Consider the following 23,597-nt stretch of genomic DNA (forward strand, 5'->3'; position numbering starts at 1 on the left):
CCTCTACTGTGACATCTCCCCCTCCTTTTTTTTTTTTTTTTTTTTAAACCCCTTTTATAATTTACCCAGAGACTCTTAACTGGTCTGAATTCCACCCTTTTCTGGACCTTAGAACAAGTGTGTATATATTCTTAATGTATAAAGGGAACACCTCCCTTTTTACCCTGCCTGTCCTTTCTGAACAAACTAGACCCCTCTATATCAGTATTTCAGTCTTAAGACTTATCCCATTAAGTCTCTGTGGTGCTAAATTATGACTTTATTGGCTTATGTATTAATATTTCCAATTCTTCCTATTTATCCCCCATACTCCTTGTATCCAGGAGACTGTTTTAGTTGCAAAAAGCTATAGTTAGTTCTTCTTTAGGATGGATTCTGCACATTCACACTCATGGGATGTACTGGCAGTGCAGTGCTGATGATGGAACTTTCTTACAGCAGTGTTTGTCGGAGAGCTCTTGCGTCCCGTGGTGTCCCTCAGAATGTTCAGAAACAATGAAGTTGTAAAAAGAATGTGGTGATCTGGTTACTTCAATTCCTTCCAACTGCAGTAAGTCAGACCAGGAACCTTGCTAGGTCAATCTGGATTCAACCTCTTCTAAGACTTAGTGTTTTAGTTAAGTTTCTTAGTTAGACTTAGTGTTAGAATTCTTAACATTGTGATTTATAGTTACTACTTCCTCACATTTTATTGATTTCCATACCTCAGTGAGAGTTCACAGAACAAAAGGTGGAAGGAGAGTCCAGGATTCAAGAGGTGTGCTTCTTGTCCTGCTGTTTGCCCCACTTCAGTTGCCCATACCAAGTGTCTGACTTGCATTGGGGAAGGACATTTTTTCACAGTGCACAATCAGCAGCACCTCCACCCCAACAGCTCATAAGGAATTCCAAAACAAGCTCCAAGTGTTGCTGCCCAGGAGGGTCTGGCAGCCAATTCCTTCAGTTTCAAAAACCCTGGATCTCAGAGTTCTGTCAGTCCCACATCTGCCCGTCACCTTGTGGAATAAAAAGCATCCTGAGATGCCACTGGAAGTACTGTCCTCCCCTCCTAGAGTAAAAGCAAAACTGTTGGTACCAAAGGCTCCTAAACTATCAAGAACCTAATACGAGATATGAGGGAATTCCACAGGTAGCTGCCTCTGTTAGAACCAATCTTCATGTACATGCCCCTGTGGATCTGACACCTTTCCTTTTGGATAAGGATTTTTAATAAGATATGGCTTTTGTTAGCAGAGACAAGCAGTGTCCCAAGTTTCTCTCCGATCTTAAAGGGTCAGTTCTGAGAACTTGCTCAGAATCTAGACCAAATATAAAGGGCCAGGCGCAGGGCAAATTCCTAACAGAGTGTCATGCCCCTAGTGTAATGAGTGTATTAGGTTTGGATGTCAGTTTAGACTTTCCTGTGCCATCAACATCTATGTGGTAATTGCCCAAGATCACCACTTGGATCTGCAGTGAAAGCCATAGTTTCCAGACCTCCATTTCTCCAGAGCAGGTATATCACTCTTTTCTTCAAGTGCTTGCTCATATCCATTCCACTATAGGTGTGTGCATGCCTCCGGTATATAGTTACCCGGAACTTTTTCCTCTTAGCAGATCCTGTAGGGCTGGCTCCAGTGCCCCCTGGAGTTCCGCGCACATGCCTCGGTATATAAGGCGCTGCTGGCCCTACGCCCCCTCACTTCCTTCTTTCCACCCGTGACGGTTGCTGGAACTAGCCTTGCTCTCTATTCCCCTTGTTTGGATTTGTTTGATGTTCTAAGTTAGTTTTAGTCAGTTAACTAGTTAAGTGTGGTTAAGAGTAGTTAGAGACAAGGCAAGTCCCTGCAGGGACTTCGAGCAGCCGGGCCATGCCCTGGTCGCCGGGATTCAAGCCATGTGCCTCCTGCGGGAAGGCCTTCCCGCTCAGCAACCCCCACGACTGCTGCCTTAAGTGCTTGGGGGAAGCCCACAGAAAAGAGAAGTGCAAGATCTTCAAACCGAGGACTCAAAAGGACCGAGAAATCCGGTTGAAAGCCCTGTTGGTGGAAGTGGCGCTCCACCCGGCGTCCGAGCCGACCCACTCCACCTTAGTACCAAGCGTGACAGACCGCACCGTTGGCACTGTCCTCAACTCAGCACCATGCAACATCACTGGCACTGAAGAGGAAGAAGCAGCATGCAGAGTGCGGCCACTCCCCTGTGCCGTTGGTACGGGCAGGGTCGAGTACGGAGATGCACTGGACCTGGCCCATTGAGACTTCTCCGGTACCTGCATCTCTGGTCAGGGAGCCTTCCCCGACTCCTGGGAGTGGTAGAATGCCCCTGCCAACGCCGTCAACACCGGAGGATTTTCAGGCGGCAAGAGCCTCTGAGGGAGAAGGGGCTGGTGTCATGGGGGTATTGGGTCACCTGAATGGTGGTGGAGATCCCTGGTATGGGGAGGAAGATCTCCCGCTGGACAGTCTCTGAGGGTAGAGCAGAGCCACTCCCCCAGTAGTCGCTCCAGGTTAGCATCGAGCCGACCTACTCCAGCACAGGATGTGGAGTCTCCATCTCGGCGTCGACGTCAATCTCCGGCACCAGAGGCAGCGCCTGCCAGGAGGCGGTACCAATTGAGGTCTGCCAGGTGGCACTTGGACAGCTCCTGTTCCAGATCCCTGGCACCGAGGAGTTTGCCTGTACCTAGATGGCGCAGAACTGGGTCGCCCTGCCCCTTCCTAAACAGGTTAAGGCCCTTTTGTCTCGAATGGGCAACAATCACTTCAGCCCATTTGGGTCCTTGGGATAGTCTCGGGGGGCTATGCCCTACAGTTTACATCTGTCCCCCCAAACACACAACCCTCCCCCTCCATCCCTCTTCACGGACCCCTCTCACGAGCAGCTCCTCTTGCAGGAGGTGGACATCCTCCTCAAGCTGGGAGCAGTGGAAATGGTCCCTCAAAGCAGAAGGGGGAAGGGGTTCTATTTGAGGTACTTCCTCATCCCCAAGGCAAATGGGGGTCTGAGACCCATATTAGACCTGCGTCGTCTAAACAAATATGTCAAACAACTCAGGTTTCACATGGTCTCCCTAGCCTCCATAATCCCTTCCCTGGATCCAGGAGACTGGTATGCCGCCCTTGATCTCAAGAACGTATACTTTCATGTGTCTATCCTCCCCAGCCACAGGCGTTTTCTCCGTTTCACGGTGGCTGGCTCCCACTGCCAATTTACAGCCCTACCCTTTGACCTATCTTCGGCTTCAAGGGTGTTCACCAAGTGCATGGCGGTAGTTGCTGCCCATCTGAGATGAAAGGGTGTGCAAATTTTTCCTTACCTGGATAATTGGCTGATCAGGGGCAGATCTAGGTCCCAAGTGCAGGAAAGCGTGACCCTCACTTGCTCCATGTGCAGCAGACTGGGACTACTCATAAACGAACAGAAGTCCACACTAACCCCAGTGCAATGTATAAAATTCATTGGGGCCACCCTGGATGCTTCCAGGCCAGAGCCTTCCTGCCTCAGCCACGTTTCGAGGCGATGGTCTCTGTCATCTCTCCTATCTGCACCAATGCCCCACGACAACAGCCAGGCAGTGCCTACAGCTGTTAGGCCACATGGCGGCCTGCACGTACATAGTGAGACGAGCTCGCCTGAGGCTCAGACCACTTCAGACATGGCTGGCTTCGGTATATGTTCCAAGAAGACACCCATTGGACCGGGTGGTCATAGTTCCCCTGCCTGTCCTAGCCTCCCTAAACTGGTGGTGGACTCCCAGGGCAGTGATGAAGGGCGTTCTGTTCAGGGAACTGGTCCCGTCGGTCACCCTATTTCCCGACGCGTCGGATGTAGGGTGGAGAGCCTACATCAGCGCCAACCCAGGCACTCAGGGGCTCTGGTCGGGGGAGGAGAGGTGCCTGCACATCAATGTGAAGAAGCTGAGGGCCATTCACCTAGCGTGCAAAGTGTTCCTCCGATTCCTGATAGTCAGAATGGTGCAGGTGCTGACTGACAACACCGCAGCCATGTTTTATGTAAACAAGCAGGGAGGAGTGCACTCCTCGGCCCTCTGCGAGGAAGCTAGCTATCTGTCTGTGGGACCTGGCCGTGAGGCACGATTTCCACTTGACTGCTTCTCACTTCCCTGGAGTGAGGAACGATGAGGCGGATTGCCTCAGCAGGTTGTTTCTACTCCACCATGACTGGTCGTTGCACCCATAGATGGTGGTGGCTATGATCTTCCAGAAGTGGGACGTTCCCCAACTGGACCTTTTCGCGTCGGCCTGGAACACGAAGTGTCCGAGGTTCTGCTCGCTCTGGGGTTGCGAGACCGGGTCGATTTCCGACGTGTTCCTCATGGACTGGATGGGGACCCTCATGTACGTGTTTCCACCCATTCCACTCCTGCCCAAGGTCCTGCTGAAAATTAAGAGGGACAGAGTGGACGTTAAATTTATCGCTCCAGCCTGGTCAAGACAGCACTGGTTCAGCATGCTGCTGGACCTTTTGATTGGCACACCCCTGGAGCTCCTGAGGCAACATGACTTTCTATCCCAGGACCATGGTCGCCTGTTGCACCTGGACCTGGACTCCCTGCAGCTCACGGCCTGAAGGCTCTGTGGCTGACGGAGGGAGAGAGAGCCTGCTCGGGGCAGGTTTAGCAAGTCCTGCTTGGCCACAGGAAGCCTTCTACACAGGTCATGTATCAGGCTAAGTGGAGGCAGTTTACCTATTGGGCGGAGTCCTGGGATATTCTGCCCAGCCTCTCACCTATAGAGGCGATCCTGAAGTACCTGCTCCAGCTAAAACTCCAGGGTGTGGTGCTGGGCTCGTTGAAGGTTCACCTGGTGGTCATTTCAGCCTTCCATCAGCTGCTAGAGGGGAGATCGCTGTTCTCTCATCCCATGTCGGTCAGGTTCTTCAAGGGGGTGAAAAGGCTTTATTCGCAAGTCCGTGACCCGGTGTCTCCCTGGGATCTCAACCTGGTCCTCTCGAGACACACGGGGCCCTCCTTTGAGCCCATGGCTTCATGCCCTCTGCTCATACTTTCATGGAAGGTAGCCTTCCTGGTGGCTATTACCTCAGCCAGGAGGGTCTCCGAGATTAGGTCCTTGACCTCAGAGCCCCCTTTTACAATATTCTATAAGGACAAGGTTCAGCTGAGGCTGCATCCGGCCTTCCTACCCATGGTGGTTTCCCAATTTCATTGTAATAAAGATATTTTTCTCCCCATGTTTTTTCCCAAATGAAGCAGGAGAGGCGATGGCATTCGCTGGACATGAGACGAGCCCTGGCCTTTTACTTCGAGCGCACAAAGCTATTCCAGAAATCAATGCAGCTCTTCGTCACAGTGGCCGACTGGATGAAAGGCTTACCTGTCTCCACCCACCGCACCTCCTCATGGATTACATCATGCATCAAGTTCTGCTACAATCAGGTGAAGGTGCCGCTTCTGGGAATCATCACAGCACACTGAGTTCAATCCTCATGCACAGCTTTCTTGGAGAGAGTGCCCCTTCAGGAAATCTGCAAAGCTGCCACCTGGTCGTCAGTGTATACCTTCATGTCCCACTACGCCATCGTCCAGCAGGTGAAAAAGGACGCGGGATTCTGCAGAGTGGTGCTGAGGGCAGCTCACTGGTAACTCCGACCCACCTCCAAAGGTATTGCTTGTTAGTCACCTGTAGTGGAATGGACATGAGCAAGCACTCGAAGAAGAAAACAAGGTTACTTACCAGTAACTGATGTTCTTTGAGGTGTGTTGCTCATGTCCATTCCACAACCCACCCCCAGTTCCTGCTGCTGGAGTTGTCAGAAAGAAGGTACTGAGGGGGCATAGGGCCGGCAGCACCTCATACTGCAGCATGCATGCAGGGCTCCAGGGGGTGCCGGAGCCGGCCCTACAGGATCTGCTAAGGGGAAAAAAGTTCCGGGTAACAGTGCAGGGAGGTGTGCACACACCTATAGTGGAATGGACATGAGCAACACATCTCTAAGAACATGGTAAGTAATCTTGTTTTTCTCTAACCACAGACCTATTGTCTCAGCAGAATGTCTGAATTTATCACCCAGACCCACATTCACTGTTCCTGACCACTTAACCCATACAAATCTGAGAGATCTAGAGAGGTTCTATTCACCAGAAGTCTGACCTACTTTGATAAATTCCAGGAAACGTAGACTTCCAAGTGCTATGATCTCAAATGGAAAAATTTCTCGAAGCAGCATACTCCCTACTCCAGCTCCAATTCAGACTCTCATTATCTGTGAAAATTCACTTAGCAGTCATATCTGTTTATTGCAACCTAATTGAGAAGACTGTATTTACTCACGACAGTAAAGAGATCTGTTTACTTGTTAAAGATCCAACACTATCATGGGTTCATAACCTACTCAAATTGGGAAGGCTCTGAGTGAAGTTTGCTGTTTCACCTGTCAATCTAAATGGCATTTGTTATAGCTATGACACCTGCTAGAAGACTGTAAGCAAACTGTAAGCCCTCATGGCTGATCTGCCTTCAGTTTTCCGCAAGGACAAAGTGATACTCCATCCCCATCCTAAATTTTTGCCTATGGTGATAACTGATTTCTCTCTCAACCAGTTGAGTAATCTGCCAGTGTCCTTTCCCAGATGTCCTCAAAGTTTCACACACTAATTGCTAAAAATGCTTTACCTTTCTATCTAAATTTATTAGTCCTATTTAGAAAGTCAGCAAATGGTGAGGTGTTGGTTTTTTGTTTTTTTGGGAATAGTAAAGGCTTTCGGATGTAATTGCATTTCCTAAGTGGGTTAGGCAGTGTATAGAGGAGAGCTATAAACTTTTCTCTACTTCTCTCCTAGTAGGGATTAGATTGCATTCTGAAAGGGCAAAGGCAGCTTCAGTGGCATGCCTTAGGCATGTTCCCGTTTTTATATATACAGAGCTGTAACCTGGAGCTCTAGTCCCACTTTTAGGAAGCACTGTGCTAAAGTTAACATTCTGATCAGGTGCTTTATTTTGGTGGAGTAGTACTTCAAGTTGCTGTTTAATTAGGATTCTGGATCCCACCTTCTTTAGATGTACTGCTTGCTAAATTATCCCATGAGTGGGAATAGGCAGAGGCAACTTGAAGAAATGAAGGTTACTCACCTGTAACCAGTGTTCTTGGAGGTGGACTTTACACATTCACTATCCCTATCCACCTTCCCCTCTTCTTTAGAGTCCTAATTATAATCTTGGCCATGAAGAGGTGGTGGAAGGATCTGAGACAGCTAAAGCACCCCACACCTCTTTTATAGCCTTACCTTCGGCATGTTCAGGAACAGGGAGGAGGGGTTGGACAGGATGTGAGAACGCTCCAATGAACACTGCTGTGAGAAGGTTCCCCTGTCAGAGTTGCACCATCAGCACATCCCATGTATGGAAATGTGCAGAGTTCATCTGAAAGAACTCAGATTATAGGCAAGTAATCTTAAATTACAACTCAACTCCCATTTCTAAATTGTTTTGTCATTCACTCATCTTACTTGTTGTGCTCATATTTTCTATGTCTGGTTGTCTTCTAAATCAAATATACGCTTTTGTGAACGTCTGAGCAAAACTCACTCAGCTCATAGATAGGGTGGTAGAGTGAGAATGCGGAACATATTCAGAAGACTTTTTGTGCACAGAGAACTAAAGCAGCTGTATTTGAAACTTCATATCAGTCATCACCAGAGTAGCAGCTTTTGGTAACTTCTTTGTTGTGTGAGGGTATACTTTAAAATAAGGTAAGCAATTAATAACCACTTACACAGTAATTATTAAAGTTTTTGAGCCATGTTATTGCCTGTGGCACTGGAGTCGCTAAACACTGTATGTAATGCCATATTTCTAGCCTCTGTCATGATGTACTCTCAAACCTATTGAGTTGCAGTAAAATACATCTATGCAACAACATTCATTTGAAGATAGGTATATCAGAAAACTGTAGTTTATGAAGCTGTGTAAAATACATCTATAGTTATGCAGTGTTGCAGCTTTTCTTTCTCTAAAAAGATAATATAAAAGTTTGTTGCAGTATTAACGCTCCCGTGTTACACATGTTGGAGTATTAAAGTTACATGCTTTATTATACAAATTATACAAAAAATTGGTAACACTCCTAATTTCAGCTGTTGACGGTCATGTTGAACTTTTCAGGACTCTGCTTTTCCTGCAGTATTTATTTGTCTTGAGCATCTTTCTTGCCACACTCTTTATTAAGAGAGGTAGATGACTGCAGGCTCACCTTGCTACTCAGACTGCTGCTGCTACCTAGGCCAAACGTGAAAATGGCTGAGGGATGCATTAGTGCTGGAGGATCACAGCAATCATATGTTAAAACTTTAACTTTGAAATGTATTAAATTTTGAAAATGAACCTCCCACAATAAAACATTAAATCACAATCACAATAAACAAAAGCAGCTCCATTCCCTGGGCAAAAGCTGTAACATTGGTATCTTGAAGCATTAGAGTTCAACAGATTTATGACTTGTCTAACCAGAAGGAAGAGAACAAGGGCTGCAGGGCCCTTTAATTAGAACATCCTGACACTACCCCCAGATATATAAATAGGATAAGGGAAGAATCTTTTAGGAGAGTGCTTCAGCTGACCAAAGGTGTTTGGGTAGAATGTTAAGTAAGTCATGGTCCAAACACCTTAGCTTGCACCTTGAAACTAGTCTGAAGCCAGTACAGGTGAATAAAAGACATCATTGTCCCCAGGAAACATGCCCATAGTTGAGGAACCAAATTCTGTTCATTTGCATAATGCATTTCGATAATGCGATACTGCAGTGTGCTCTAAGGCATGGCTAGCTAGGTCCACATCAAAGCAGAATGGTTGCAATTAGAGCTGAATGAATAATTTGCAGAAAGATGGAATTTAGCCTCCTCTTTCTGCAAACAGATTGATTTCTTGAAAGGGGAATGGAGTTGTAAAATTGTCAAAGACTAGGTGGTACCACCATTTTTAGGGGGCAACAGTGTAAAAAAAACTTTAAAGGAAGATCTAACTGAATGGGGTGAAATACAAAGTATGTTTCTCCAATCTTCCAGGATAGTATGCATAGAGCCCTTCAAATCCGTGGCTATCCACTACACATCTGCGGACCGTTTCTTGTGGATAGTGGGTTGGATGGTCATGGAGGTCGGGCCCTCTGATTTCTGGGGCAGGGCTGGAGCAGCAAACAGGCTGCTGGCAGGACTCAACAGTTAAGCAGCCTGTAGGAGCAGGGTGGGGCTGATCAGCTGTTACCTATCCTGCAGGGCTCAGCAGCTAATCCTCTGTTAGGTAGGTGCACTCATCAGTTGTTTGGAGTGGCAGGGGCTCAACAGCTGATGCGGGGTTGCTGGCTCCAAAACAGCTGATATGCAGATGCAATTAAATCTAAAAGATGGAGGGGCGGATTCCGGGTCGGGTAAAAGTTTATTCCAGTGAATGTAGATCCACATATTTGTATCCATGCAGGGCTCTAGTAATGCATTTGTCAGTAAGACTCCGTTTACTGCAGTGCCCAATTCTGTCAGTTTGGGCTATTTAACAAAAGGTACTGCAGTATAGTGTTTTACATGTTCATAGCTCTGTACAAACTATTGCAATGCCTCATATAAAGACAGCCGCATTTTATGATTGGGGAGACTTGGGTAGGTTTTCAGAGTGACTTTCTAAAGTGCCACAGTCAGTGGAAGAAACAAGATTAAAATTCAGGACTACCTGATTCCCAGCCATATGTGCTCACTTTTTCCTTAAATCCATTGCTTCTCACAGAATATTGACTATGGAATTCTTCATAGTTATACATTAATTATAAACAAGAGGGGTTTATGTGTGATCCTGCATTTGTTCAAGGACTGTCCAGTTATTAGATAATTCTGGGGGTATATTAGACATTGTTCTAGTTACTAAATTTCCCCTCTAAATCTAGAAATACTTGTGTTTTGGAGAAATCTTTTTTGACCTTCTAACGTGCTTGGCAGTGAAAGAAGAATCTGGGATGTTTTTGAAGAAAGATTGCCCTTCTAGACTGTCCAGAAAACCATATTAATCCTTATATGCTGCTTGTTTTTTTAGGGTGTTTCGCCATACAAAATGTTGGTCCCCAGTATGATGGTGACAATTCCAAAGTGAAAGTTAAAGTACGTGTCAATGTCCATGGAATCTTCAGTGTGGCTAATGCATCAATAATAGAGAAGCAAAATGTGGAAGGAGATCACAGTGATGTACCTATGGACACAGAATCATCTTGTAAGAATCAAGGCAAAGATGATGAGCTGGTATGTAAAACTTCTCTTGTAATTCCAACAAAAGAACAGAGAATCAAAGATTAAATTGTAGTTAATTCCAAACTGCTACTTTTGAGTGATTTATTTTCCCACTTCCATTATTATGTGTTACAAGAATGGATTGTATCATCAGTTAATCTTATTTGTGTGCAGCTTTCTATTTACGTAAGCAGTAATGATATGTTCAGGGCTACACAAGACACAAATACTTTTCCCTCCCCAGGAAGCTTACAGTGTAAAAGACAAATGCGCAAATAAGATTCACATGGATACCCATAGGAAAGCGATATATTTTCCTCAATTTTTCTCTTCTGCTAGCAGTTTTCAGCATTTTTTTAATATTAGCATTGAATGGCAACAATGATGTTGCTTTTGAAGGAAAGATATTTAATGAGATTTCCAGGAAAACAAGCTTTTTAAAGGTTTTAGACAAAACACTTCATAAAATAAGTTTAAAGTGCTTGTTGAATGAAGCTTACTAATGAAAAGAGTTCTGTGATTTTTCATAAGATGCACAGAACACTGTATTTCATCTTTAACTACAATCAGCTAAACTTTCATTTGTTTGCATTTTACATAGTTTAATCATGAAAATCTTTAAGTGCAAATTTACTTACATGACTGAAAGATGAGAGGAAAATGTTACAGTATTTTAACCATTTTATGCCATACTTAATTGCTCATACTAAGGAATTGGTGTTGTAAACTTTGTGATATACTATTCAGTGACATAAACCCCACAAGACTTGGCACCAGCTCATGTCTTCCTCTCAGTTCCATTACCCCAACATATCCTAACCTTAGAAGTATGCAGCCCCTGGAGGGCACCAGACTAATCCTTAGGGAGACAAGAATAAGAGAGAGTTGCATGACACTGAATCGTGTACAGTGCCCAACTGCAGATGTGCAGCTGTCGGTAAGCAATGACAAGCTTAATCCACTTTTCTTTCCTGCTCCTGTTGTGGTCCCTTAGAGAGAGAGAGTCATGTACAGTTCTATAGTCTTAGCTAGTTAGTACAATTTTTTACTTTGTTCTCGGGATCTACTGCTTAGCTCTCAGCATGTCCTAACTCCACAGACGACCACAATGGATGTAAAGAGCAGCATGCAGCCTTCTGGCAATAGGAAGAATTCTCCCACTTCCCTTTCACAGTATTGCTCATTTAATTTCTGCCACCTCTAATCTTAACCCCTGACTTTCAGGTTTCTTCCTTCTGACACTTTGCTGCTCTGCCAGCTCTTTAGCTTCTATCTTCAACCCCACCCATATTTTATTTTTTTAACCCTTCTCTTACTCTAATAATAGCCAATCTTGGCGCTCCTTTTGCATTCACTACTTCTGTACTTGTACCTCAGATGAAAATAATGACTTTTAATTTCCTGTATTCAATTATGTCTTGATTCCACCCCACCCCACCCATTCTATTTGTTTTCCTTCCATTCTGCCTAAGTTCCTTGCTAAACAATTTCTGTGTTCTGTGACTGTTATGCCTTCAACTCCTGGTGACTCTCTGTAAATTTCTGCAGACCATATTGTCCCAGTCAATCAAGAACTTTCCTCATTTTTCTCCATTTCTGGCCTCGTTTCTGAATGAGATATCCTTCCTATTATCCATCTATAACCATGCCTCTTCACCTTCAGCAGTGCTCCTTTCTCTCTGCCTTGAAACATGCTCTTGTGTCCTGCTAACTTAAATTCATCCACTCATCCTCTTACCCATCGACCCTTCAAATGAAAGATTTGTGAGCATACTGTGTTCTACCTGCCTTAACTTCCAGTCCAGTTTCCATTCCCTTCTCCAGAGAAACTGCTCAAAGTCAAGGTGAGCACTTTGTAGTAAAGTCAGACTTCTTTGTACTTTACTCAATCTTTGTGCTGCTTTTGCTGCTGCTCATTTTGTACTTTGGCTTCTGCAATTGGGCTTGACCTGTTCTAGCTGTTGCTCCAGTATCTCTGGCTCCTTTTTTCCCTGGTGCCCCTCAGATTTCTTTGCTTGGTATCCTTTTTTTGTTTCCATTACTTGTCTTTTTTTCATTGATACCTTCTCTGGTAGTCGTCTATTCAATCTTGCATTTCTAACTGTGGAATTCCAGTCATCATATTAAACATACTGTTCTCCTCCAAAATTCTGTCACTTCTCTTTATCATCTTTTATAATCCTTTTCCCAGTTAGACTCAACCTCAGTTTCCCCTTCCTTTTCTTCTCCATCCAAGCTTTTGCTAAATTACTGATAATTTCCTTCTTTCACTTTCCTGAGATCTATCCTCTGTTCCTTCTCTCTGCTAGTAAAATCTTAGTCTGTGCCTTAATCAGAAACTCGCCTGGAATACTCTGACTACTTTTTGCTTCCCCACATCTCACCTTCTCAAATCCATCTGTCACCTCCCCCACTCTATCCAAAACATTGCTGCTCCTATTGAAATAGCCTCCTGTTGTGAAAGTGAAGTACCTTGCCTGCTTACTCCTTTAAATCTCTTCTTGAAACTAATTTTATGTCTTCCAGAAGATTGGTGCTAATTTTAGCATATTACTGCATCCTCTTGGATTTGAACTTGTCTGAATTCATTTGTAAGGTCCTAAGAATAGCAAATCGGACTAGTTTAGCAGAAACCTTCTCTTCCAAATGCTGGTATTTGGTCCCACTATATTTTCCCAGTTTTTCTTGCTTAGAGCATTCAATCTTTTGTTTTTATGAAGGTTAGAACAAGTCGTAGAGCAATTAGCATTATGTGAGTATATGTACACTTCTTAAAGATTTTTTTTTGTGTGCACTGATAACTTGAATGGGTTAATGTTTTCAACTTACAATATACTTTTCAAGGAATACAAAAGTGCTGTTGACACATTTGAAGAAACTTATTGATACTTTAAATGTTTAAGTAATGAAAAAAGACATGCCTGTTGACATTTCCATTTAATGTACTATATATGGAGAATATTCAGAATAATAGTAAACTGTGCTCAGTACAAAAGTAACCACTTTTATCCCTAGGCTTTCTCCCATGTACAATATTCCTGTTCTTCCTAATTTGTCTTCTGTTTTTACTATGGTGCTTATCAGCAATTCTCTTTCATAATTGAGGATGATACCCTTGACTCTGAGGATAAGGTTTGTGATGCTTATATGTAGTATTCTTACAATTAGCTGTTTCTCTTAAATATAGAGAAGATTCCCACTTCCCCACTTTCCAACTGTTGCCTTTGGTAGTCTGTGTGAACAGTAAGAACAATAAGTGAAAACTTGGTTTATCGTCTGCAAAGTCGCCTAAGAACTTGGCAAAAGTTGTCTGCTGCTACTTTAAAGTATATTTTAAAATAATTGTTTAGGAAACTAAATTATTTCACCTTCTTTAATGATTGCAGCATATATGCTGGTGCCTAGAGTTTCACAACAAATCTTATTAACATATAGGGAAATAATTGAGTTAGTCCATGTGCATTTTTCTGTTACTGTCAGTTATAAAGAGAAATTGCAAAGTAATTCACTTTGTACTTACATGTATTCTATCACAAATCCAGGAATGTTATTGTTTTTCTAGGAATTGCTTCTAATCTTATTATAAAGGCAAATGGTAACTTTCCTTTAAGTACAATATGAAAACGTAGCTATCTAATGGTATTGAACTTGCCACTTAAATTAAAGGATTCATTTTAAGCAGACTAAGTAAACGTGACTAGTAAGTAAATATGCATTTTGAATTGTAGAAACAGTGTGTCATTTTTCCACTATATTAGTGCTGTATAGCTTTGCTTTGTAGGGCTATCACTTCCCTAATATTAAAAACTAAAAATATCTTCAGTAAACTTACGTGCATTACAACCACAAATCAAGGTTAACGTTTTAAAATCAGACTGACTTGTGTGTTGAGCCATTTTGGGGTTTTAAGGTACTTAAGGCTCCAAACTTCAGTTTGATCGCTGAACATTGTTACTCTTGTTTTAATTCTGGTGTTTAAATAGTTTAGTCCATGTGAAACTTTCATAGGAGACATTTCTGCTGAGTTAATGTACATGATATTCCCTATTTTATTACTAAAAATATTTACATCTTTCTTACTGAACAGTTTAGCTGCTAGTTGAACTGACTTCACGTGATGAATAACTGTCTGCAATAATTGTGATGTCATCATTAAAACTTTAAACTAAGCATCAGAAACAGGTGAACTAATCATAGGGCTGTTATTTAGAGGAAAGATACAGGGGAAAAGATCATACCCAGTTTTAAAAAAAAATGAATTATACATCTAGATCAGATGCCAGCAACTCCTAGTGTTGTCTACAAATATAGTCCTTATATGCTACATGAACTATATTTTGATATTTATATATTTAGAAAGAAATTATTCATGGTAGGCACATAAAACTAGTTTTCAAGTGCTAATATCAGGCTGTGTACACACTGATGGTGGCAAATTAGTCGCCTTCAGATCGATTTTTTTTCCAGTTCGATTGAGCAGCAGTGATGACATGGTCAGTCGATGCAGAAGTTGATCTAATAAAAACACCTTCCCAAAAAGTGTAGCACTGCCTCAATGGGAACACATTTCCTGTTGGCGCAGCGCAGCGGAGACAAGCGTGCTCAACGGAAGTTACGAAGTCGAATTTTGCCGGCAGCATAGACCTGCCCTCACTTGATGCTCTTCATGCACCTGAGAAGTGTCAAAGAACCTCCACTGTATAGGAGTTAGTGAGCACAGTGGTATATAATGGTTGTAAAGCCAGTGGGAGTTAAACTCCTCATTGACATAACCTTTTAAAGAAGGGTTTCATGTTTAGTTACTCTCCTTTGAGTCTTTCAGGAAGAAATCAGACCTAAATTGGGATGATGTACCCCACCTTCTTGCAAAGCTGCTTTTGAGTAGGAGCAGATCTGGTATAGTGGGTGTCTTCCCACCCAGAAGCAGCTAGTGTCAGAAGCTCTTGGCAGATTCCCTTTCACTGTAGCAACAGAGGCTGTATACAGGACAACAGTAGCACACGCAATAAGTATTACAGTAAGACTTTGACACTAACACTGGAAACTAGTTTCATGGTCCTACTGGGACTATAGATGTAAGTCAATGAAAATGTTTTTCAAATTCAATTTTACTAATGCTAAGCTTGTGATGATGAAATATTGGATGAAGTTCTGACTGTTCCATAGAAAATCTTTTCCTCTCCTACCCGTGTCAGTGTTGTGTTCTTAAAACGTCTTTCTATTCCTTGCCTACAACTTATTTTAAATTAAATGTGTGTAAGTATTGTGGGCTTAATGTAACTTTGTCACAAGGCACATTCAAAAGGATATTTCAGAATATTTTTTAGCTTTAAAAGTTCACATGTTTTTCTGAATTAAATACAGAGGATAATAATGCATCAAAATGTGTCACTTTCATTGTTACATGTGAGGATTTTATCCTCTTTATTTTTAAACTAACAGATTCCACTGTGCTTTATAATAAAATACTGATCTATAGTACTTGACTGCAGTCAGAAAAATATCTTTGAGCAAGGGTGGATGTTCAGTTGTGTTACTTTCTCTTCCTAGGATAAAATGCAGGTTGACCAAGAGGAAGGCAATCACAAAAGCCCAGCAGAACAGCCAAGCCAAGCAGATGAAGAAAATGAACAACATGCTGGGGTTGAAACAAAGGTTTGTATCGAGTGTTGATAAAGGAAACTTCTGTGTATTTACCTGTACATTGATTTTTTTTTCTCCTGTCTTCACATGACCATTCTGTGTGTGGTATTCCCAAAGAATTGTAAATCTATAAGGAATTGCTAGTGTTACAAAAATAGTAATATTAATTTCATCATTTCTCATTTTAATTTTACTATTGATATTATTCTAAAACTCCACCTTTCAGAAGAGCAATAAATACTGAAAATTAAACTTACTACTAAGTAGCAGGGTCCATGGTGTATTGCAGCAGCAGCAATAGTGCCATTTAATGCTTCCATTGTAAATATATTTTTATCAGTTCTTGGCTATTTCATTTTTTGTTTGGCATTCTTGCTTTTCAATCACATAGCTTGGACTACAATAGAAATGTTACATATGGCATCAAATAATACTCCGAATGTAATTCTTTCTGTAGACTGCTTCAGGAGATAAGCCAGATCATCAGGCCCAGCCTGTTAAACCTAAAGCGAAGATCAAAAGTATTGAACTACCTATCCAGGCTAGCCTGTATAGACAGTTGGGGCAGGACCTTATCAATAGCTACACAGAAAATGAGGTAAGTGCATAGTTCCTTAAATTCACATTCAAATTTCCATGCAAAGAATTCTCCTTGTCCAAGAAATAGTAGCTATCATACACTTGCTTGTTCCTGAGTTAAATTCAGTAGTTCTAAATTATTTACTTTATTTTAAATTTCTGTAATATCATTATTACTGGTAATACCAACTTTTTCTTAATAAATTGAAAATTCTAACTCCTAGTCTCCAAAAGTCTTGCAGTTCATGCTAAACTACCAGCAACAACTTTAGTATATGTCTCTTCGCTGAGGGGTGGCAATGAATCGAAGAACTTCCAGAAAGAGGAACTCTAGTATGTAACAGAGAGAGCTGGCTGACAAGGCTAACTCTTCTAGGGGCAAAGATAGAATTGACCAGGATGCAACTTTTTCAGTCCTTAAGTTCCATCTTCAGCTGTCCTGTTCGTTTAGGAGTTGGAAAAAAGTCTAGAAATGGAATATATTGTGATCTCTAGAAAGTTTGACATTCAGAGGATCATCTTGAAAGGCAAAAGAATTCCTCATGACTTGCAAACCATTGTCTAGCCTTTTGTCTTCAGCGCTTTCCAGCCTCATGCCAGTATCCTTCAGCTGAAGGAATGCTACTTGATCCCATCAGTCTGTAGTGATGCCACCCAGATCCCAAATGAGAATTCCTTTACTTGGATTTGCTGATAGTGCAAACTCTTGCCATCCAATAAAGATACAAGTTCCTTTAGGATGCTAATTTGGATTAGAAAATAAAATTGAGACGTTTCGAAGCGTCTAAGTGGAGGAAAAAAGCAGAAGGAAGAACTATGCTGCCTCAGGGTGCAAAAATAGAAAATGTTGATGATGATCTCCGTTTCTCTGTGTTGGAAGGGGCTACAATCAGCTTTCACAGCTGTAACTTGGTCACAGAATAGAGCAGAGACTATATTCGGCAACTCTGCAGAATAATTCAGTGTAAAAACACTCCAAAAATCCTAGTTGCTTAAACCAATACTACCTCAAATTGTCAAAGCCCCCCATGTTTGTATTACTCAAGTTCTGGTCATCCTCAATTTGGATCATTATTAACAAGAGTATCTTATCTCAGATTGTCCGGTAATTGCTCTCTACTGCTGATTAATTAGCTAGGCAATGTAAAACCATTTGTATTTCAGAATGTTTTTTCTTGTGCTACTACTAACCAAGCCATGCTTATGTTGAAACAGAAGTCACATGAGATCAAATCTAAAAAATCTGTATAGTTAGGAATAGCTTGCTACAGGACAACTTAGATTTTTAATATGGCACCCTTGATGTATCTGTGTATTGGATTTAAACTGATTTTGAGCTTTTTTTTTTTTTTTTTTCTTCCACCCTTACATAGGGGAAGATGATGATGCAAGACAAGCTAGAGAAAGAAAGAAATGATGCTAAGAATGCTGTTGAAGAGTATGTGTATGATTTCAGAGACAAGCTGTGTGGTGTCTTTGAAAAATTTGTCACGGAAGAAGTAAGAAGCTAGATATAAATTTTAACAGTTCTAACATTTAAACTTTTTGTTTAATACTGAGTATGGGTGGGCAAAAGCTACATGAGTTAAGTAAGTACAGCTTTTCTTTCTGGGCTTCCGGTTAATTCGTTGGAGAAGTACACTAGCCTTAAAATATAGGAATACTATCCAGCTCAGTTCAGTTTTGTTCCTCTTCAACAATCATAAGTCTGCTGGCCCTAGTTCTGTATGAGAGAGAGAATTCTCTTGATGATGAAGATTTGTCAGGTGTGGGGGTGTATCATGCAGGGGTTCAGCTATGTCCAGCTTAAGTGTCACTTGTCTCCAGGAAAATCCAGGAAAACATGACAGCTCTGTTAGTGTTTGATCCAGAATGGGGTGAGTAAGTGTGAGGAATAAAATGAGAAGTGGCACAAACAGATTGCAACTGTTGGTATCTTTTAACCTCACTTTCTCCTGAGCCTGGAAAGCTGTAGTTTAATTTTGAAAAAGCTGCTGTGGGTTTGGTATGTCTGGCAAGCCCAAACCAGAAGTGTTAAATGTCTGATACCAAAGCCTGCTCCAGTGATGATTCAGGACATAACTGATGAACACTGTACTAGACCACAAAGAGTAATGGAAATACTGAACCTAATGTTGTCAGTATCTGCTTTTATGAATAAATGGGTGGCTGTAATTGGCAAAACTATACTACATAATTTACAGTTTAGCTGACTATATAGATACCTGTAGTTTATTGAGGTACTGCAGTTTAAACTCTTGCCAGTGCCCCTTAGCCTTCTTGTGCAAAAATGTGCCACCAAAGAGGAGAATTTGACAGAAGTAGAAGCTTTACTTTGTGAATGTAATTCACCATTAGAGAAATCCAAAATTTCATTAGCAGTATTCCAAAAGGAAATATGCAAAATCTTGTTTACAGTAATTTACAAACCTGATTAGCAGAGATGCAATATTCTCACTGCACTACTATGTATAGCCTAGCATTGAAATCCTTGCTGTCAGTCTTCAGTTTTCTCCACTTGGTTTTCCAGCTGATAGTGAGCTGGCATGTGAACCCAGAATTCTCTTTCATATTCAGTAGATATGATTTGAATTAGGGCATTCTGTATTTGTTGCCTTCTAAATTCTGTTACCTTCATAAAGAGAGAGCTATTTTGAATGACTTTTTTCACGAAAAAACCTTAATTTAACTTGCCTTTTAGGAGTCAAGTAAACTGACCTTAATGTTGGAAGATACAGAAAACTGGCTTTATGAAGATGGAGAAGACCAACCAAAACAAGTATATATGGATAAACTTCAGGAATTAAGAGTAAGATTTTTATTTTTTTGCTTTTGCAGAACACAATTAAAAAAACAACCCTGACCATTAATTAATGGTGAAATACAGTGATCCCTGTGTCTAAGCATGTGTTTGTCCATTAAAAAAAACCCTTTAAGTTCCCTAACAAACACTGGCATCAGTGAGTGATTCAGGATTAATGAGATCTTAACTAGACAGACACCCACATTTGCTTGTATAAAAAACTTTTTTCAGAATCATGTGCAGTGACTAGAATAATGAAATTTTAGTGTACCACATTTGTCTAATACTAATTGTGGTTGTATTTGAAGATTGCTTCACTCCTTGATTTTTCAGATTTTTTGCCAGTCATTGAATGACACCAGTGGGAAGGTCTTGTTAAAAACATTTTCTAGGTGATAGAGCCTTAAGATATCAGTCTGTTTTTGTTTTGTTTTTTATTCCATTGTGCTCATAGCTGAACTCTGCTTTGCTGCTGACGGGGGGTGCATGCCTCAGCAGTGATTCTTATCATGGGCATTCTCTACCTTTCATCATTGAAATTTTGGACACTTAACTCTTAACCTCAGATTGAAAAATGCTTCGTTCTCAAATAGTGTAGTGAAACTGTTGATTTAGTACTCTGCTCATCTGCAAAAAAATTAAGCCAGCATGCCAGAAAAATGTTTACAGAATCTTATGGTTAAATGGTGAATTCTGAAAAATGGCTCCTGCACTGAGCTTTTGCTGATTTTAATGAGCTAACTGGGGGAGCTAGTTAGATGAGTTGAGACTGATTGTCCTGCAAGACTGAGAAATTTAGCACTTTTTTTTGACAAGTTATTGTAAAGAATGCCTAAAGAAAGAAATGTAGATTCTGGCAATTGCTTATTTTCTGGAGTTATTAGGCTTGACACTTACTGAACGATGGCAGTTGAGTTGTGAGCTGTCAGAAACCAAAAGAGTTCTTACAAGGATATCAACTTGAAATTTAATTGACTAAAAATAAGTTGTAACTCCAGCCAACTTTTGTGGCACTCAAATCCTGTTTCATTGTTTCTTAGATGTTTCTCTTCCCTATTATGTAAGACCTGCACAATATTAATTCTAACTGCAAAATGTTCTGCTAGATTACTGTGGGATTTTCACCCAGATAGTGACTGAATGTGACAGTCAGATAAATATAGCTTGTCCCTGAGTCGGCTAAGCATAAATGTTTGTTGCAGGGGAAAGAACAGCTTAATGCATTGTAAAAGTGCAGATTTGGAACTCTTCAGAACTTAATTTAGTTCTGTTTTGGAGGTACTTTATACAATACACCATGATCTTTGTATTTTATACTTACAGAAACTTGGTCAGCCTATTCAGGACAGGTACATCGAACATGAAGAGAGACCAAAAGTTTTAAATGACCTGGGAAAGAAGATCCAGCTCCTAATGAAAGCAGTAGAAGCATTCAAAAATAAGGTAGAAATTAATACAGTTGGAGAATAGGGGTTATCTACATAAAACATTTTTTTTTTTTTTTTTAAACTAAGGGGTTGTCTACATTTAATGCTGCAGCGGCATATTTGCACTGCTGTAATGCTTCATTGAAGACGCCACCTATGCTGACTGGAGGGCATCTCCTATTGGAATAGGTAATTCACCTCCCTGAGAGGCAGTAGCTGTGTCAACGGGAGAAGCCCTCCCGTCAACATAGCGCTGTCCACAATGGGAGTTAGGTTGGTATAACTGCAGTTCTCAGGGATGTGTATTTTATACACCCCTACGTGACAGTTATACTGACATAAGTTGCTAGTGTACACAAGCCTATGTCTAGGAGTAAAGTTTTCAAAGGCACAATGCTTTTAGAAATATCCTAGAGCTTGAGGAAATGGGGCTTCTTTGTGTCAGTCAAATGAAATAATTCAAGATCTCAGTCTTATACTTTGTGTCTTTTAAACCACTTCATATTAAATGCATAATTCATATAGCAGTTATGACTTTTGTTAATCACCATTTTTAGGTGGTGGGGATTGCCAAAGTACATATGTTTAAAACAAACTACTTATGGTATTGGGCTCTGAGTTCGCTAACCTACATCAAGGAACAGCTAATTGTATTAAATTTATAGTGAAATCACAAATTTGTATTTTGCATGTCTGGTGAGTGCTGTCTATAAGAGTATCTTAAAGCACTGAACAAAGATGAAACCTTCCTCTAAAGATTTTTTTTAGATCCAAAGCTGTTCCCCTTTAAACTTCAGTTCATGCATGGATTTATCACAAAAACTGTTGCAGTGCAATCCTGTTAGAGACTGTAGACTTACTAGAGTGAGCACCATAAATTCATTTTGGTGTTTTAAAACATAACTTTTCTCTTAGGATGAAAAATATGATCATCTAGATCCTGCTGAGATGGAGACAGTTGAAAAATATATCAGTGAAGCCATGAATTGGTTGAATACCAAAATGAATGCCCAGAATAAACTGAGTCTGACCCAAGATCCAGTTGTGAAGGTGGCAGAAATACTAGCAAAATCTAAGGTAAAGAAGCATCTTTGTATCTATTACATCCTTAATATAAGGAGGAAAATCTATAAATATTTATGGGAGTTGCATTAATTTCAGAACAGGGAATGGAGAGGAAATGGGGTAGAAGAAACTAGGGACGTTCCTGTACTGCAGCTAATAGGCTCCCCCCACCCCCCCCCCCCCACCCATTGACATAGAATAGTAAATCTGCAGGGGTTTTTCCACCAGAGACATGAATGGGAGGGGCAGTGTCTCAATCAGTTCTACTCTTAATGATATGGGATTAAAATATTTCTATTTGTTTTACACCTCAGTAGTTGGTATTATTTACTGCAGCAGGCTTTATAGAAAACTGACAACTCTACCAACTGAAACATGTTGAAAGTATTTCAGCTAACTAGAATTGGGAGGAGAACATCCACCATGCAGGCTTTTCACACTTAAACCCTAAAATCATAGATTTCACGGAAAACCTGAAATAAATGCCAAGTTTGTCCCAGATAAACTTGAACTCCTCAAGATTTGTATCTTAATACAAGATTTTAAATGCTTGTTTCACCACTAAATGAAGATACTATTTTTTTCAATTCTAATATATATTAGGAATTGGATAGCTTCTGTAACCCTGTTATTTACAAGCCTAAGCCAAGGATGGAGCCCCCAAATGAAGCTCAGGCAAAAGCAAATGGAGAACACAACAGACCAGTGAATGGACAGAGTGGTGCTGAAACAAAACCAGATCCAGCAAAAGACAATTCTCAGCAGACCAAACCATCTGGAGAAATGGAAGTGGACTAAGTTTTACGTATTTCTTTCACTTAATTAAAAGAGTGCAAGTAACTACAGGGTCCATTCTTCTTTTATGTCTAGCACCACTACAGATGTTCAGTTATTCTTAGCCAACTTTCTGTCCTTTGTTCTTTGTAGTAGTTTTGAATGTGTTTTATATTGAGTGCCCTCCAATGTTCATTTCCATTGATGCTGCTTATGTGGAGCTTTAGCCGAATGTAGATTGTAAAAGTCAGTTTAAGCTTTCCCAATATATTTTATATCAAACATACAGAATTGATATAAATGGCAACAATCTACCTTATTTAAAGCTTTTATTGTGGATAAACCTCAGTTCCTTTATTCAGAAAAGGACACTGTATTGCACTACTGATGCTGAAGTATAGATTTAATTGCATCTTTATTTTGGAAAAATATTGGAATTGAAGTGGTGTAATATTGCCACTTGAAGCACTGACTTTTTTCTAGTTATTGTACTGTTATTTAAATATTAAAATAGAGGTTAGCTGGCATACTGGTCCATCTTGTTGATGAGAACATATGGTCTTTATATGTTTCATAAAACACACAAGCTTAGAAAAGAGAATTTTCTTAATTTGAGACTCATACTATGAACGTACTTAAATAGTACTGATAAATTGGCTTTATCATTTGTTCAAAATAATACTTTTGGCCTCTTCATACTCATGTACGTAAATGTACCTGTTCTCATGGTAGACTGATGCTGAAGTTACAGTAGTATGAAAAATTAGAATTTGCAAGGACTATCTTACACTTTCAAAAGAGACATCTGTTTGGGGTTGGTTTTTTTTTTTTTTTTTTTTGGTTACTTCTGGCTTTATTGGCTAGTTTTCCTATCAATTAAAACCTATATATGTTCTTTCTCAAACAGCACATTTTGTACATCCTTACAGGAAAAATAGTACAAAACAAAACTACTATTTTATAAACTGGCTTTTAGCATATTTAATTCCTTCATATTACTGAATTTGAAATTAAAGCAAAGGGACTATTTATACTAATTGGTGTATGATTCTTATGATTAGATATGTTCAAACAGGCA

The 23,597-nt window shown here is 40.8% G+C and overlaps 1 protein-coding gene across 1 annotated transcript in view; it reads left to right on the top strand.

The window, feature by feature from the left end:
* Nucleotides 1-23,046, top strand: part of HSPA4L (heat shock protein family A (Hsp70) member 4 like) — a 59,262-nt gene extending 36,216 nt beyond the window's left edge. Inside the window, exons 12-19 of the mRNA XM_067530231.1 lie at nt 10,038-10,240; nt 15,779-15,883; nt 16,329-16,469; nt 17,824-17,949; nt 19,152-19,259; nt 20,577-20,696; nt 21,596-21,757; nt 22,349-23,046. Coding sequence (XP_067386332.1) covers nt 10,038-10,240; nt 15,779-15,883; nt 16,329-16,469; nt 17,824-17,949; nt 19,152-19,259; nt 20,577-20,696; nt 21,596-21,757; nt 22,349-22,543 — 1,160 coding nt within the window. The 3' untranslated portion in view covers nt 22,544-23,046. The remainder of the gene's footprint in view (nt 1-10,037; nt 10,241-15,778; nt 15,884-16,328; nt 16,470-17,823; nt 17,950-19,151; nt 19,260-20,576; nt 20,697-21,595; nt 21,758-22,348) is intronic.
* Nucleotides 23,047-23,597: the final 551 nt, after the last annotated feature.

This window comes from Emydura macquarii, unplaced genomic scaffold (genome assembly GCF_026122565.2).
Source record: "Emydura macquarii macquarii isolate MOO-44397 ecotype Brisbane River unplaced genomic scaffold, CSIRO-AGI_Emac_v2 contig_3044, whole genome shotgun sequence".
NCBI lineage: Eukaryota > Metazoa > Chordata > Testudines > Chelidae > Emydura > Emydura macquarii.